This window comes from Poecilia reticulata, chromosome 12 (genome assembly GCF_904066995.2).
Source record: "Poecilia reticulata chromosome 12, P_reticulata-male-v2, whole genome shotgun sequence".
In the NCBI taxonomy this organism is placed as follows: Eukaryota; Metazoa; Chordata; class Actinopteri; order Cyprinodontiformes; family Poeciliidae; genus Poecilia; species Poecilia reticulata.
This window is the reverse complement of record NC_088841.1, coordinates 8541370-8555869: the sequence shown is the minus strand read 5'-3', so window position 1 is coordinate 8555869 and position 14500 is coordinate 8541370. Positions and strand designations below refer to the sequence as shown.

The window sequence follows — 14500 nt, the reverse complement described above, 5'->3', positions numbered from 1 at the left end:
GAGTATCTGTCCTGACTCTTACCTGAGTCCTTTGCACACTAAAGCTCCACTTTTTTTTTTTTTTTTTTGTTTTGTTTTCTCTTCAGCTATGTAACAACCGGCTGGCAGCAGTGATAAAATCCAGGCTGTCTGAGGAATATCTGCTGCGAATCAATTTCAATCCTCTGAAAGTCGATGGAGCCGTTTCGCATGCGGTGACTTGCAAAAACGCCGAACCCTTTTCTCTCTTTTTGGCAAGTTACAACCACAGGCCTTAAATACATTTCAGTAATATTTCCTGTGGTAGATCAACACAAATGAGTGCATAATTGCAAAATTGAACATGAGTGAATTAATACAAATCTGAAAAGTGGCACAGTCCAAAGCATAATCACCATCTAAGTTTGGCACAGATGCGAATCGGACAAGATTTGCTGCCCACCTAATCTGAAAGGAGAGCATGAATCACGAAAGCAAAGCTACTTTGAGACCAACAGCAAGTCTGGAGGATGGAGGAATTTGTTGACCTGACCTTTATTAGTCATAAACACATATAAATGTAGCCTTCATAAAAGAGGAAGGGGAAAAACGTTGTTAAAAATAAAGGGAAAAAAAGCCAGCTGAAATTTTTCACAAGCCATGTAGTGGAAACGACATCGTTTGTGAAAGAAGTTGCTTTGGTCAAACGAGATCAGAATTATACATTTTTGTCAGAAACTAGGTCTATACTGTACATCACCCTGGACATTATCATGGCACAGAGTCGTGGAAGCATCATACTGTGTGGTGCAGTATGCAGGGTCTCCCCCAGTGTATTTTAAGCCTGGCAGCCCGTCATGCTTTACTAGCCCCACCGCCAGGCTAACCGTTGCTTGTTTACGTTTCTAGGAAAAGAAAAAAAAGTATCTTTTTTTTTTTTTTTTGTTGTTTTTTAAGCCGGGCTGCAAGCGTCTCTGTTGCTCTTTGCATTTCACTAGCAGAGCAGATTTATTCCTAAATGATAGGTCTATAATAGATAGGTTTATAGTTTATGCATTTAGACCCGACAGTGCGCGGATCAATCACACAGCTGGTGCCTCTGCGCTTTGCCTCACGTGCTGCCGCTGCTTTACCTCAGCGTGGATTGCGTGTGCCTCCTTTCACTCAAACTGGACTCAGGCTGACCTGTATGGATATTTACATAAACCTACTGTGAGAAATTATGATCCTTTGGAGAACTCTGGGTAAGAGTTTAAAATCCGCCGTGTTAGCTCTGGTTGCGCAGCTCAAAGTGAATCGCAGGAATAACTTGTAGTGAATTCAGAGGTCGCGTTGTGAAGTGGTGAGAATGATTTATCTTTGTGAACGAACAATTATAGTGCAAATTTGTTGTCTTTTAATACAAAAACACGGTGGACCACCTCGACCAACGGGCTTAGCAAGTTTTCTGGGGGAAACCCTGGTATGGGTATGGAAGCTTCTGGGGAGATGGATGGAAATAAACATGCTGCAATACTGGAGGAAACTTGTCTGAACTTGCAGTCGGTGACAGCGGGGTGGAAGCTCACCTCAACAATGCAGTGGTTTAGACCAAGACATAATAAAAGACACAAGGTGACTCAACAAGGATTGGCTCAGCAGGCTGAGGACAAATGCTTGTAACATTTTTACTACTTCTGCTTATAGCCTAAAATTTTAATTATTATATTATCACTGACATTCTGTGAACTATAGTGTGTGCCTTTCATATAAAATCCACATAAAATACATAGAAGTGTGTGATTAATATAAGAAAGTGTAAAAAAGTTCAAATGTGTACTATATGAATACTTTTACAAGGAACTGGAGGCCAGTTTTAAGCTCAAATTTGTGAAAAAAAAACAACAAACAAACGTGAGAGCATGTTCGTCTTTCCATATGAGTGGAAACCAAGTTGTGTTAGCACCAAGCCACAAGGCCGGCGCTGGACTTTTGACCTCTGGGATGCGGTATTTACTCAGCGCGGAGGTGATGGGGTGATAAAGAGGTGCTCCTCCGTCTCCTCGGAGCAGCTCTATGAACACGAGGGAGCAAGAGAGTAAAAGAGCCAACAAAAACCAGCAGTGCATACATAGTCAACATTCACTTAACTTTCTGCAAACACAGAGCGCACGGGCTCAAAATAAAATAAAAAAAAAAGACCACAGTAAAGGAGATTTGCGCTGAACAGCCACCGATTCGAAAGCAGAAAGAGCAGAAATGGGAAGTTAATAGCTGACATTTATAACTTCATTTTGCCCCAGTGGCATCTAGCGAGAAGGACTCCGCTTGGTTTTGGTTTGGCGCAGGCTTGTCTTTGTCTGCAGTTTGTTATGGGAAGTCAGAGGGAGAAGAAGTGGGGCACAGAAGAAGGAAGTTGCTGTTTATATAGAGGGCGACACAGCGAGCTGCATTCCTTCTGCTGCCGCTACTCAGAAATCCGTCTGACTTCATCACCAGCTTGTGAAAATGTGACTGAAACGCCACAAACACACTTGGTGGCAGTGGATGACATTTCCATTAGTAATGTCTTATGATTTTTATTTTTTTTAAGCAAAAGGTTGCTTTTAAAAGTAAAACTCCCACCATATCTGGTTTATAAACGCATCCGCCCACAGCTTGTGCTCTGATGGGCTTTGCTGAGTTAAAAACAATCAAATAATAACTAAAAATAAAGATATGCTTTTGTTCACAAATGAGCAAGCATTTAATCCCTGCAGTTTCTGCTGGAATGACAACTACTATCTATCAAAATACATGAAGAATATTTTTGTTACTTTCATGTGTCATAGTCGTAGGAAAAACAAACATTATTTGGACTTACTGATATTTGGACATGGTATTGGATATTCTCACAATGTTTTCCTCATTGACCCTCATTCTCCATTAGGCTTGAAGGAAGTAAACAATGTAACTCGATGATCCTGTTTCCCTCTTGTTTCCCTTATCCTTCTCATCTTGATTTGATATGTAATTCCACTTGACTAACTTCATCCACAGCTCCTAATTTACTAGTTCGGCATAATCTCAAATATCCAAAAACTGCAGCAGAAATCCTCCCAATAGCACAGCATTCACTCCACTATAGAAATTAGCAACAAAACCTTGAGCTTTCACAGAAAAAATAAATAAAAATCCCATCGGAAAACGTGAAGAAGAACCGGACCGGCTTCCGCCAACGCCTGCACGGCCTTTCTGTTCTGTTCCATCCAGAGCCCAACATTAAGACTACAACATGAGTCAGGCTGCTCTCATTTTCCTTTTTTGATTATTCTTTCAGGCTTAAGATGTATGTACGTGCAACTGGTTAAAATCACAATGATAGAAAATTATAGCTTATCCTCACGCAGTTTCTGAACACTGAACAGTTTAGTCAAATTTGGTTCTGAAATCATGACTGCATGGATGTTTAGCTGAACAGAACAGGAAAAAGAAGCAGCAGAACTGAACCTGTTATCCTGTTTTAGTTCTTAAACAAAGAATTGAATGTGATGAATTGATATTGTGAGTTTTGCACCTAAATCTCAGTTATTGTAACTATTAAATTTGACAGCTGGTAGCAATTAAATTGAACATTTGAATTAGTTTATTTTCTGCTTTGATATACACCGTAGCAGAGTATAAAACTATTTTTATATGACCAGTAGTTGCAGTATATAATAAACATTACCGTAATTAATGTCTAGTGAAAGTAGAAAGTTATACTTAAGTGTTTCAAATTTGTAATCTTCAGTAAGAAAATAAACCAACTGAGACAGAACTGAATTATATTGGTTGGTTTCAAAACATCTGACCAATCAGACTGAAAAAGGGAGTTACGTTTTATTTAGTTTTTTTTGCAAAAAGACACTACTGGTAATTCATTAACACAGTTACAACTTTCTGATGTTCAGTAGAAGAAAGAATGCTGACAACAAAAAAAAAAAAAATCGCACAAGCAACAGAAATCATGACACAGACTAAATCTGTTGCATACCCTGTGTTAAGCTACTTCCTAACTGCAATGCAAAGTTTTGTAGCAGCCATGTCACCTGGTGGTTCTGGTTGAATGTGTTTTCTCAAATCAGCACTCCGGGGCGACGGGGAAATTTTAGAGCACGTCCTGCTTCCCTGTGCTGACACACTTCATGGAAAAGCAGATTTTGCACCTACAGGCCTCACAGGCAAAATTACAAATGGCATCACTGTGCTTCATTGAACCAGAAAACCAACGTGACCTTAGCCAAATGGAGAAGCTACGAACAATCGTCAAGCGGAAGTTAATGGACCAGAGAGTCAACTATGCAGATAAGCGGAAAGCTAACATCAAAACATCTTCTGCTTCCTCACCTCAGCACACGCAGGCTGACTGCCTCCATGGCACTCTGCATTGACGTAGTAATTCAAAATAAGCCTCCACCAAGCAGACACTGCAAAGCACCTGGGCGCACATTTTAGTCAGCCAATATTTCTGAATCAAATGTCCTGATTATAATCATCCTCATGTAATATTGAAATTTTCCAAGAAACTATTTTGTAAACTTCTCTATTATGAACAAATCAAACAGATAAAATAATATCACTCTGTTAGGAAACTACATGAGCTTGACCTTTTTAATTTATTCAGGTGCACGTCTAAGAAAACGGGGGGATTCAGAAGTGCTTGGACAGCACTACACTGTGAATGCCGGACTGTGTTTTCTATCCTTCATTCCCAAAGCTGTGAGACTTTACCGGCTTGACTGGTCAGCCAACGTAAACAACACGAAGGATGTGATTTGGTCTCAAAAATATTTCAGGCTGGTAAAACGTACCGCGGTAGCATCCTTGTTTTTACATAAAACAGGATTTCGCAGTCACCTACTGTTGTGCAACTGCAATATGTCGAAAGGCAATTCAATAATGACGAGTTATCGCAGTATTCCTGTAGTCCCACAGACATTTCTCTGAAATTGTTCTTCGTCTCTGGAATGTAATCCGTGCGGATTTCTATGGATTAGTGGGATTATCCTGCACCTGTCCTTCTGTTATTGGACTCTTTTGGGTGCTCAGACAGACCGTGTCATCTGGCCCTTCTTGATGACTCATGCTGAGGGGAAAGAGCGCATGCAAGGGCACAGATTTCAGAAATGAGAGTGAGATCACAAAGAAATCCCTGGTTAAACACTGAGATGATGACAAAATTCTGGTGGTTTCACTTCAGCCACTTCACAGCCGAACTAACCTTTCCTTGCCCTGCGTATTAGAAATTCCTCTGTTGGTTTTTTGTGTACTTATGCACAGCTGGAAAGCGAACAGAAAGCACCTTTCCTCTGTGCTTTTATTGGCTCAAAGTCAAACCAACAGTCAAGCTGCCTCCGTTGGCAATCGAGGCCTTTGTTTTTCCCAACCCATCCTTAAACTTAGAGTGGCTGCTCTAAAACAAACCACAAAAACAGATAAAGACACTTATCTGTTTCCAAGCAAACAAGAAAAATAAATGATTCCATCAGTGAAGATGTTGAGGATTCAAATACAGCACCACTTCCAATTGAATCACTTCCTTTGTCTCCATCTTATTAATGTTTACAGCAGATTAAGACTTTGGGAGTCCAACCAAGACTGTTTGTTTCCTTCCTTTATGTGTTTGGGTGCGAATGCGAGTGAGTCACGGTGATTATCGGTGATGTTTCCACCATGTTCTTCATATCAGCATTAATTCTGTCCGTATTTCCCATCAGCCCAAACATAAACACACTCACACAACACCCAGACGCACTTGACTGAAAGTCTAAACACTCCACCTGACAGAACAAAAGCGCGGTGTAGTAGCACCGATCGCAAGTGTTTCTTGGTAACGACCCATTGAGGATATAATTATGCATAATAACTGTCAGCAGTGATGCATTATTGAGCCGTTACTGGGAAAATCAAATAGTTTTCCCCAAGCTGCAGACAGTTTGTAGAAAAGTATTCGTTTTGTGCCAGTTTAACTTTGAGCGATCGTAGTTGGTGCCCTAACTTGAACTCTCATAAAACAGTCAATATACCCTGAAAGCGTTAGCAACTGCTGTATTGTTTCGCCTCATTGTCTTTCTAATTACTGCTGCGACTACAGCTTTGTCTACCTCAGTTTTTTTTTTTCCAACTCCTGTTGTTTTCCTTTGGTGAAGCTCTCAGAGGGATTTGAACAGTTTAAATCTGTTACGCCAACACATAATTCTCTCTGGTTGCTCATAATATGGAGGTACGCATGTTTTGCTAACGGAGGCTGGCAGCCCTCATCTTCTGAGATGTCATAAGTTTAAAACATGTCCAAGTGGCAATGAAAAGCTTTGCAGGAGGAAAAAAATGGCTGTAAATGTTTAACTTATGTTTTAAAAGTGTTGTAATCTGCCATAGTTAAACTGGAACCCCTCTACCCCATCCCACCACAACTCAAGTAATCCTCCAAGATTTCAGTGTGGACATACCACTTTGTATTTCTGTCACTATGATACTTTTGTCCACTGCAGCTATTGAGTCAGTGTACAGTGGTCACCACCTGTTTGTGGTTCAATATTTGCAGATTCACCCATGCGCTAATTTTTCTGTGGAGCGTGACTCGTAGAAAATGCTGCCCACTGGCAAGTTTTTTTCCCCATAGAGCACACCTTAAAATCTTCAAAAAGAAAATTCATTTTGGGAAGTTAAACCATTTAGACACAATGCTATTTGACAAGGTTGGTGTTTGTAAAGCGGTCAATACAAGAGCATCCTCTATTTTCCTTAGCACTTATTGGCTGGACCTCCAAGAACGGAAATAAGGTAGACTGTATATCCTAGTAGTAATGCTAAGACGGTTTCCACTGTGCATCAACATACATTAATATTTAGGTATATTTTGTGTGAGCTATTCCAATAGGTAGATATAAGAGTACTTATAGGGGTTTTGTGTATTAATGGATTTTAGCGATTTGTTAGGCACTGTGGCTTCTAACCCATGAGAACACCAGGGGTCTGCCGCATCTAAACTATCCACAAGTGGAAGTGTCAGAATTTACTCCAACTCGATATAGACAAGGCTGAATCATTTTTAAAATCCATTCATCCATCTGTCCATCCATCCACTACTTGACATTTTATGATCCTATTCTCCTATTGTACTCTGTTCTCCCTGTCTTCTATTTCTTACTACGAAGCAAACCCTTCTGTACTTATGTAATTAAACCATTTTTTCATGTAGTTTTCATTGTGTAAATTAATAAATGAAATGCAAAAACAAATAACTAACACACCTAACATAATTTCATTTAATGTACATGCATTGTATTTAATTAGTTTGGTCCATTTTGGCGACTCAACACTTATGAAACATGACACATTAGGAGCCAAAATAACCCTAGATGACCTTCTGCTGTAGACACAGGGACATAAAACTACTCCTAATCACAGTTAATTGTGAGTCAATTACTAAATCAAATTATCTGCTATTAACATGGTGAATTTGTAATCAAGCACGGTCAGTATTAAATGTATTAAATGTACCACGATATTCTATTGCATACCTAAAAGAAGTCATGTATGAAATGACGAAAACCATCAAAAAACCTGATGGTGAAGCAGAGAGAGGACCTGCATCCATTGAAACTAAAACAATAAAAGGCTTTCAAGCTAGGTAAATCAAGACTGGGTTATATTTTCAAAAATGAACCACCCAGACATAGACATGCGCTGGGGAGCAAATTGCTACATAGGATTGCTGTCAGATAAAAAAAAAATACATCAGATAACTCAACAGCGGGTCGACTGGCAGACCTCAAACAGTTCCCAGGTTTTCTGAAGATATTTTGACAACATTCAACTAAAAGTAAAATTTGGGGAAAAAAGGTTAGCTGAGATTGTTGGGAGGGGAAAGAGAAACATGTTTTTTTTCTATAGACTGACAGGTTTGGTCAGGATGTGAACGTCCTGTCAATACCAGACCAATTTAAGAATTTAAAAACAAATCCTGGCCATCTGAAGAGATCGACATTTCTGTTATACCTTATGCTTAGTCATAATTCATTACCATTTATACTAAAGGTTCCTCACCTAACAGTTAATACATATCCACATTATGCTGTCATGACATTGTTCCAGTCAAGGTTTAGACCTAATGTTCTGACCCAAACAACAGCGTTAGACCTTGAGTGTAAGATACGGGATCACACTGAACATTTCCCTCCTGCTATTCTCCTGTTTTTGAGATAAGTAGGGTTTTTGCATGTCAATGTCACTGTCCACGGCAAAGTGGAGGAAACAGATCCCGAGCGGTGTTCAGGGGTGAGCCAAAAGCACACAAGACCTTCCATTCACAGATAACAATGAGCGTGTATGCACATGGTATGAAAACGAAAACACATGAGCTCATGCAATCTGATCTGCGAAACAGGCAGCCAGGCTTTCATAAGAGACTGCAGCAGCTTTCTCAAGATAGAAACACAGAACCGGGCCTATAGAGCATTTCTATATTGTCCTGCTGTGATGAATGTTGGTCTCAGCATTATACAACTTGCTTCAGGCGAACTGAAAACGTCTTTACAGAGGAAAAAATGAAACCTCTAATTTCTTTCCCACACACTTATTTCAACCGGTTAGATAACACATTGAAGTTGGATGGAACTTCATGCTGCAATAGCTGTTGTTTATGATGTACTGCAGCCTTGGAGGAAACCAGATTAGACTGACGTTGAGACAATTCAAAACTCCACACATAGTTAAACATAAGACATAAGCGATGCAGTTATTCACGCAGAAGGAGCACCGGCCGTGCTGAGTTCATAGAATTTAAGATACCTCTTAGAAACCTGACATTTAAAACATCCTCTTTTATTCAGCTAATCTATTTTATTGATCTAATTTTTCCAGATTTCCATTATCTATCGGCCATAATTATCCAAAATACAAGAAATAAAGTCTTGTATGTTTCACCCTATGTGTAGTGAATCTATATCAGGGTTTCCCCCAGTGTATTATAAGCCTGACGGGCCACCAGGCTTTACTTGTACGCCCAGCAGGCTTATCATTGCTTATTTATTTATATATATTTTTATATTTGCATTTTCTTAGACTTTATAGTTGGTGTTCAGATATTAATCTTCCAATCATAAAATAACACATAAATATGAAGTGATATTTTCAAATTTCAATGTTAAACATTCTTTAACTCAATAACACAGCGGGCCGCTGGATGAATGACTGCTGAGCTCCCCAACCACTGGGCTTTTCTGGGGGAAACCTTGTATATATTACATAAATGTCATTTTTCTCAAAGGAATTCACATTCTCAGATACATCTGTGAAAATATTCAATTATTGTTGGGTTTTCCGATTAGGTCTGCACTGGCCTGTGTATTTCAATAGCATTTCAACTAAATGAGATAGAAGCAGCACTCGTTTGGGTTACGTTCACCTATATTTTTTTGTGAACATTCAGACATACGTTTTTAATTTTATCTGGCGTAATATGACATCAATATTAGTTGACGTCGCTTTAAGTTTACAGTATTTCATTTTTTGCATGTTTCTCGGTTACCTCTAAAGTAAATTCAAAACAAATATGCCTATATGTATGACTTGTAAAAGTATGTATCGATGTTAATCTTTGCCAAATTGCATCATATTAGAACAAATTTCAGTGCATTTTGCTGAGATTTATATGAAGACAGACCAACACAGTATAGCAGATTTTTCACAAATGATGTCACTGATGAGACGTTCAAAGAAGTAGCAGACTTTTTATATGAACTTTTTACAGTGCTGTCAAGAATTACTTTAATTCTTTCTTTAATTCTTAATTCTTAAAAGGAAGTCTAGGGAGACAGTAAAATTTTATTACTACAAAAATTTTCCAGTACCACACAAACAAAAAGGACTTTTTTTTTCTTTCTAAAAGAAACTTCTCCTTCATCTGGATACAAGCTGCTCTGCTGTGTGTTACTGTTAACTTGTGCTCACCGTGTTAAAAGCTTTCGTGGAGGGAGCCTGCGCTTTTACCCACAAAGATCAAGGCAAGAGCGTCTCTGTGAGTGTCTTTGTGTCCAGGCTCAAACACGTGTGTGCACGTGTGTGTGCTCTTTAGACCAGTGAATGATAGAGTGGGGAGACTTCAAAGCTCCACTTTGATCAGAGTGAAGACGCTCAGCGCAGGCACCGCCACGTTCTGCTCTCCTCCTCATGACTGGGGCCTGACTTTTCCCGTTTCTGGCTACAGAAGCGCAGCCACAGTTTCACTTTGAAGAAACTGACGAAGCCTTAATGCAAAGAGTCGATTTGATCCACATGCTGGAAGTTTATATCGATTCTTGTTAAGTCTATTTCTCAGGACGGTGTTGAAACAGCTCTGCGTTTTATTTTGTATATGTGACTTCATCTGGTAAAATAAGTTTATGGATTCATAAGCCTGGATAAAAAGGTGTGTGCTTTAAGCGTGATATTTTGCTGATGCTTTTCAGTAATAAAAGAATTTGTTCTTAAGCTGCTATTTTATGTTGAAAGCATCTCTGACATTCAGCTAACAAGATTTGGTTACACAAAAAAAAACTTTTAAATTGTTTGTGAGGAAACATTTTGGGTACTCTGTTAAAATACAACACTTTGAAAGAGTGACAGACAAAATATGACAGATTTGTAAACATTGCGGAAGAATAAAAAAAGTTTGAGACTAGTGAAACTGACTTGTGTAATTCTGCACTGAACAGAGATTCATTAAAACATAGCTGGACAGTCACAAAGCTTTTATTCGATATGGCCAACCACCCAGGGCGGCAGAGCCTGGTGGGTGGAAGGAGCACTCAAGAACTTGTAAAGTAGTATTGCGTCAAGGTATTTTAATTTTCCGAGCCAAATTTTCTTTCAAACATTTTGGATGAACATAAAGATCTGCCAATAGGTAGACCTTTTGCAAATAATTTGGAATAATGTTCTATTAAAAAAAATTTTTTTTTAAATCTACAACTCTACCAATACTGATCCACAAATTGACAAGTGTCTACTGTACTAGCTTTATAGAGCACTGCAAAAAACACAAAATCTTACCAAGTAATTTTGGTCTGGTTTCCTGTGTAAATATCTTACTACACTTGAAATAAGACAAAACTAACTTAAAAGTAACTTTCCAGCAAGATATTATAAGTAAACAATTTCTTAATGTTGAGGAAAAATTACTTGTTCTATTGACAGATAAATGAACTTTTGTCCACTGCAACTATTTTTGCGTTGGAAAATGTCTTGTTATAAGTTACAAAATCTGCCAATGGCGATAAAACCTTTTCATAAATATTAAGGAATTATTTACTTAAAACAAGCCTCTGCATCTTGCTAAAAAGTTACTTGTAAGTTAGTTTTGTCTCATCTCAAATTTGCTAAGACACTTGCACTAAAAACTAGACAAAAAATACTTGGTAAGATTTTGTGTTTTTGCAGTGAGGGGACTGAGACTGATGAGACAAAGGGTTGACTTGTGAACATACACTAATTATATTTGTCAAAACATAAAAAAGAAGCATTTTTATACTTTTTATACTCTGTAAAGCATAATTTATGTTTCATGAAGCATTTCTTTGTGAATAAATCAAGTTGGTTGGTTGACACATTGTCTCATCTTGTCCATTTGAGCTGCGTTTTGCACATCCATCTTTCTTCGGATCTGGATGTATTGGGAAAACTTTAATATTTAGCATCTAAATCTAGTTTTAGTTACTAACTAAAGATTTCCTTTTGAATCAAATCTGAACCTAAACATTCTTTCTCCTCAGAAATGGTCTGTTGGGAGGTTTTGATTTCACAAAACTCAATATTCAGTTTGATCTTAAAGGAAAATTAGTCTGAACTGTTTGTCTTCTGAAAGTTTGCATCGATCCACAGTTGAGAAAAACAAGAAAAAAACATGCAGTTCCGTCTGCATGACTCCCTGATCGGCAAGTTATGGCAGCTAGCCTGGAGGGGGGGAAAAATCAATAGGTTCAATATTCAGAGATACTTCTTTTTCTTATAAAAAAAGTTCAACAAAGCCTTGGGGATAGACTTATCACTATAATGTAGTAGTTCAAATGCAGCCTGCAGCACCGAAAGGCAGAAAAACAGAGCAATGAACAAACAGATTGCCGGAGGAGCCAGACTCAAAAGAGAAGAAGTATTTATATAGAGCAGAAAACTGACTTTTTTTTTTTCCTTTTTGCTGCTGACACCAAAAATACTTGCAGGCAAAGCGCCCAAACAGGGTGGAACTCTGCTAAGCTGAGAGCTGTCAAGAAGCAGTGAGGCAACGTGAGAACATCATCGCTTTGTGAACGGTGACACCAAACTGTTATCTCTCACCAGAGCTCACAGTCAGGCATCTACGACAAAGTGCTGTGGACTTCTAAAAGTAATGACAACAAAAATAAATAAGAAGATGCCCTTTGTACAAAATGTACATTTAAAAAAAAAAAAAAAGAAAGAAAAAGACAACTGCCTCTATTTAGTTCCATGCCTCTACAGGGTATATTCTCTTTTTATACTCTGACAAACAAACCTAATGTGAATCAGGAACAAACACCAGCCAGGAAAGGTCAAAGCATCTTGTTTTTGGCCAAGCAGCAGCTGTATTTTGTCATATTCCTGAGGCAGCAGCTGTATGCGAGGCTCAAACTGCTCCTCGGTGGCTTTTTAAGCAGCAGCAGTGTTTTATTACCCTTGTTGGCAGACGGCCTGGTGCGGCTGCGGGACCGGCTTCGCTGACGCTGCAGTCGGGATTTGCCCAGGAATCTGTAGTAGTACGAGGGTCTCCCGGATCCCTTCCTGGTGACCCCGGCCATGCTGTCAATCTCGAAACGAAACCAGCTGGGCTGGAAAACAAGTCCTCTTGTTCGTGTTTTTGTTGTTTTTTTTTTTTTTTTTTTAAATCGGTGTAGATAAAAGCCCAAGCCAAGTTCTTGCGAGTGCAGTCAAACTGAGTTTATCGCAAACTTTTACTTCACGACCCTCTTGCAGAATTTCCCTGTCTACTCAAGAGTCCTCATGGGTCGTGTTGTATGTTGACATCCACTCCGCTGTGAAACGGTTTCCTACTGCCAAAAGAGAACATTTAAAACCCATCAAGCATCCACTGAGACCAGTCCCACGGGCTCTGGGCACTCTCCCCCCTCAGCGTTTCCCACAGTGGGATCCCAAAGGCATATGCTGTCCGGGAATGCTGTGTGAGCTGGTATCCTGAAAGACAGGAAAGCTGCTCCCGTTCCCAGAGCAAGAGTGCTCCGAAGGAATTTTATAGAAAGTCGGACAAGACTAGTCCCTCAGTTTCATTAAGGAGTGAACGGATCCACTTGTTGCAAACTTCTGTACTTCTAAAAGCACATTCCCCCTCACCTCTTGTGACTCTGAGTGTGTGTAACAAGGAGAGAGCGTGCTATGTGGCTCAGAACAACAGACGAAACTTTTGGGACATCTGCAAAACGCGCAAAAGATAAGGGCTTATCTGGAACGGAGTTGCCGTGACTGGCTCCAGATGCCGGCACGTCGTCGTTTTCTCCAACAGCCAAACTGACCAATAACAGGCTCACGGGTGGAAGAAATCGTCCGGTGCAGCGTACAAGACGGATTCTTAAGAGGAATCACCACACCCTACTTTAAGTGACTCCTAATCCAGTCTGAAGTTCGACTCCTGATTTTAGATTCTGTCCATTTTAGTTTGCCTCCCCGGGCAAGAAAGGAAGAATGGGAGTGACCGCCTTCTCGCAGCACATGTAAATACATTGTAAAGAGCGTCCCACAGCCAATCACAGCGGGGTCTGAGGAAGGCAGAGCATAGTCCAACAAGGGAAAAACAATGTGCATCAAAGGCTGAGAGGTGTTCGTCTTATCAGGCTTTCAATCTGAGTCCTTATGAATTATAGTTGTTTTTGAGACTACATTTCCACTTTTCTCACTTTTTCTACCTTAAATTTTCAACGGAAAAGCAAAAGGGACTCAACTCTACAGGCTGATCTTTTAGAAACAAGCTGAAGATGCAAATTTTAGAGAGAAAAAGAGAGAGATCTTTGGCAGCAGACCATCCACTCAAGTCCAAAGAGGAACAGAACATCAGACTATCATTTAAAGTCGTCATGTCACGTTTTCAGGGTTTAAAGTTCATATTCTGAAGGAAGAAAGGAACTGAGTTACATTGTTGTGTTGACGAGATTGACCAACATTGTCCTCTCAAGCGGTTGGCTGATAATAGCGCATTAAAAAAAGCATGTAAACGTGGACAAAATTGTTGGTGCTCCTCGGTTAATGACGGAAAAGCCCACTGAAATAACTTGAAATAAAACCTTACTTAAAGTTAACCAATGAAAATCACACATTGAAGAGAATGATTTTAAAAAAACAACAACTTATGGAACAGACCTGGACAAAAACTATCGATAATAATTTGACCTCACGGATATGTTGAACTCAATTAGCATTGCAGGTGTCTTCAAGCATGCATACAGTCAATCTGCCTATTTAAAAGGTTACGAGTAGTCACTGTGTTGTTTTGGTGACATGGTACCACAATGGACATGGACCACAGGAAGTTAAAGAG

At 39.4% G+C, this 14500-nt stretch overlaps 1 protein-coding gene across 6 annotated transcripts in view; it reads right to left on the bottom strand.

The window, feature by feature from the left end:
• The window catches only part of dab2ipb (DAB2 interacting protein b), a 170645-nt gene that overhangs the window by 95916 nt on the left and 60229 nt on the right, over positions 1-14500 (bottom strand). For 2 of the 6 annotated variants that reach the window (XM_008423608.3, XM_008423609.3), the window contains exon 1: positions 12629-13303. The exons of the other annotated variants lie outside the window; for them this stretch is intronic. In XM_008423608.3, the coding sequence (XP_008421830.2) occupies positions 12629-12752 (124 nt within the window). In that variant the 5' untranslated portion in view covers positions 12753-13303. Of the gene's footprint in view, positions 1-12628; positions 13304-14500 lie in introns of those variants that run through there. 6 annotated transcript variants of the gene reach the window in all.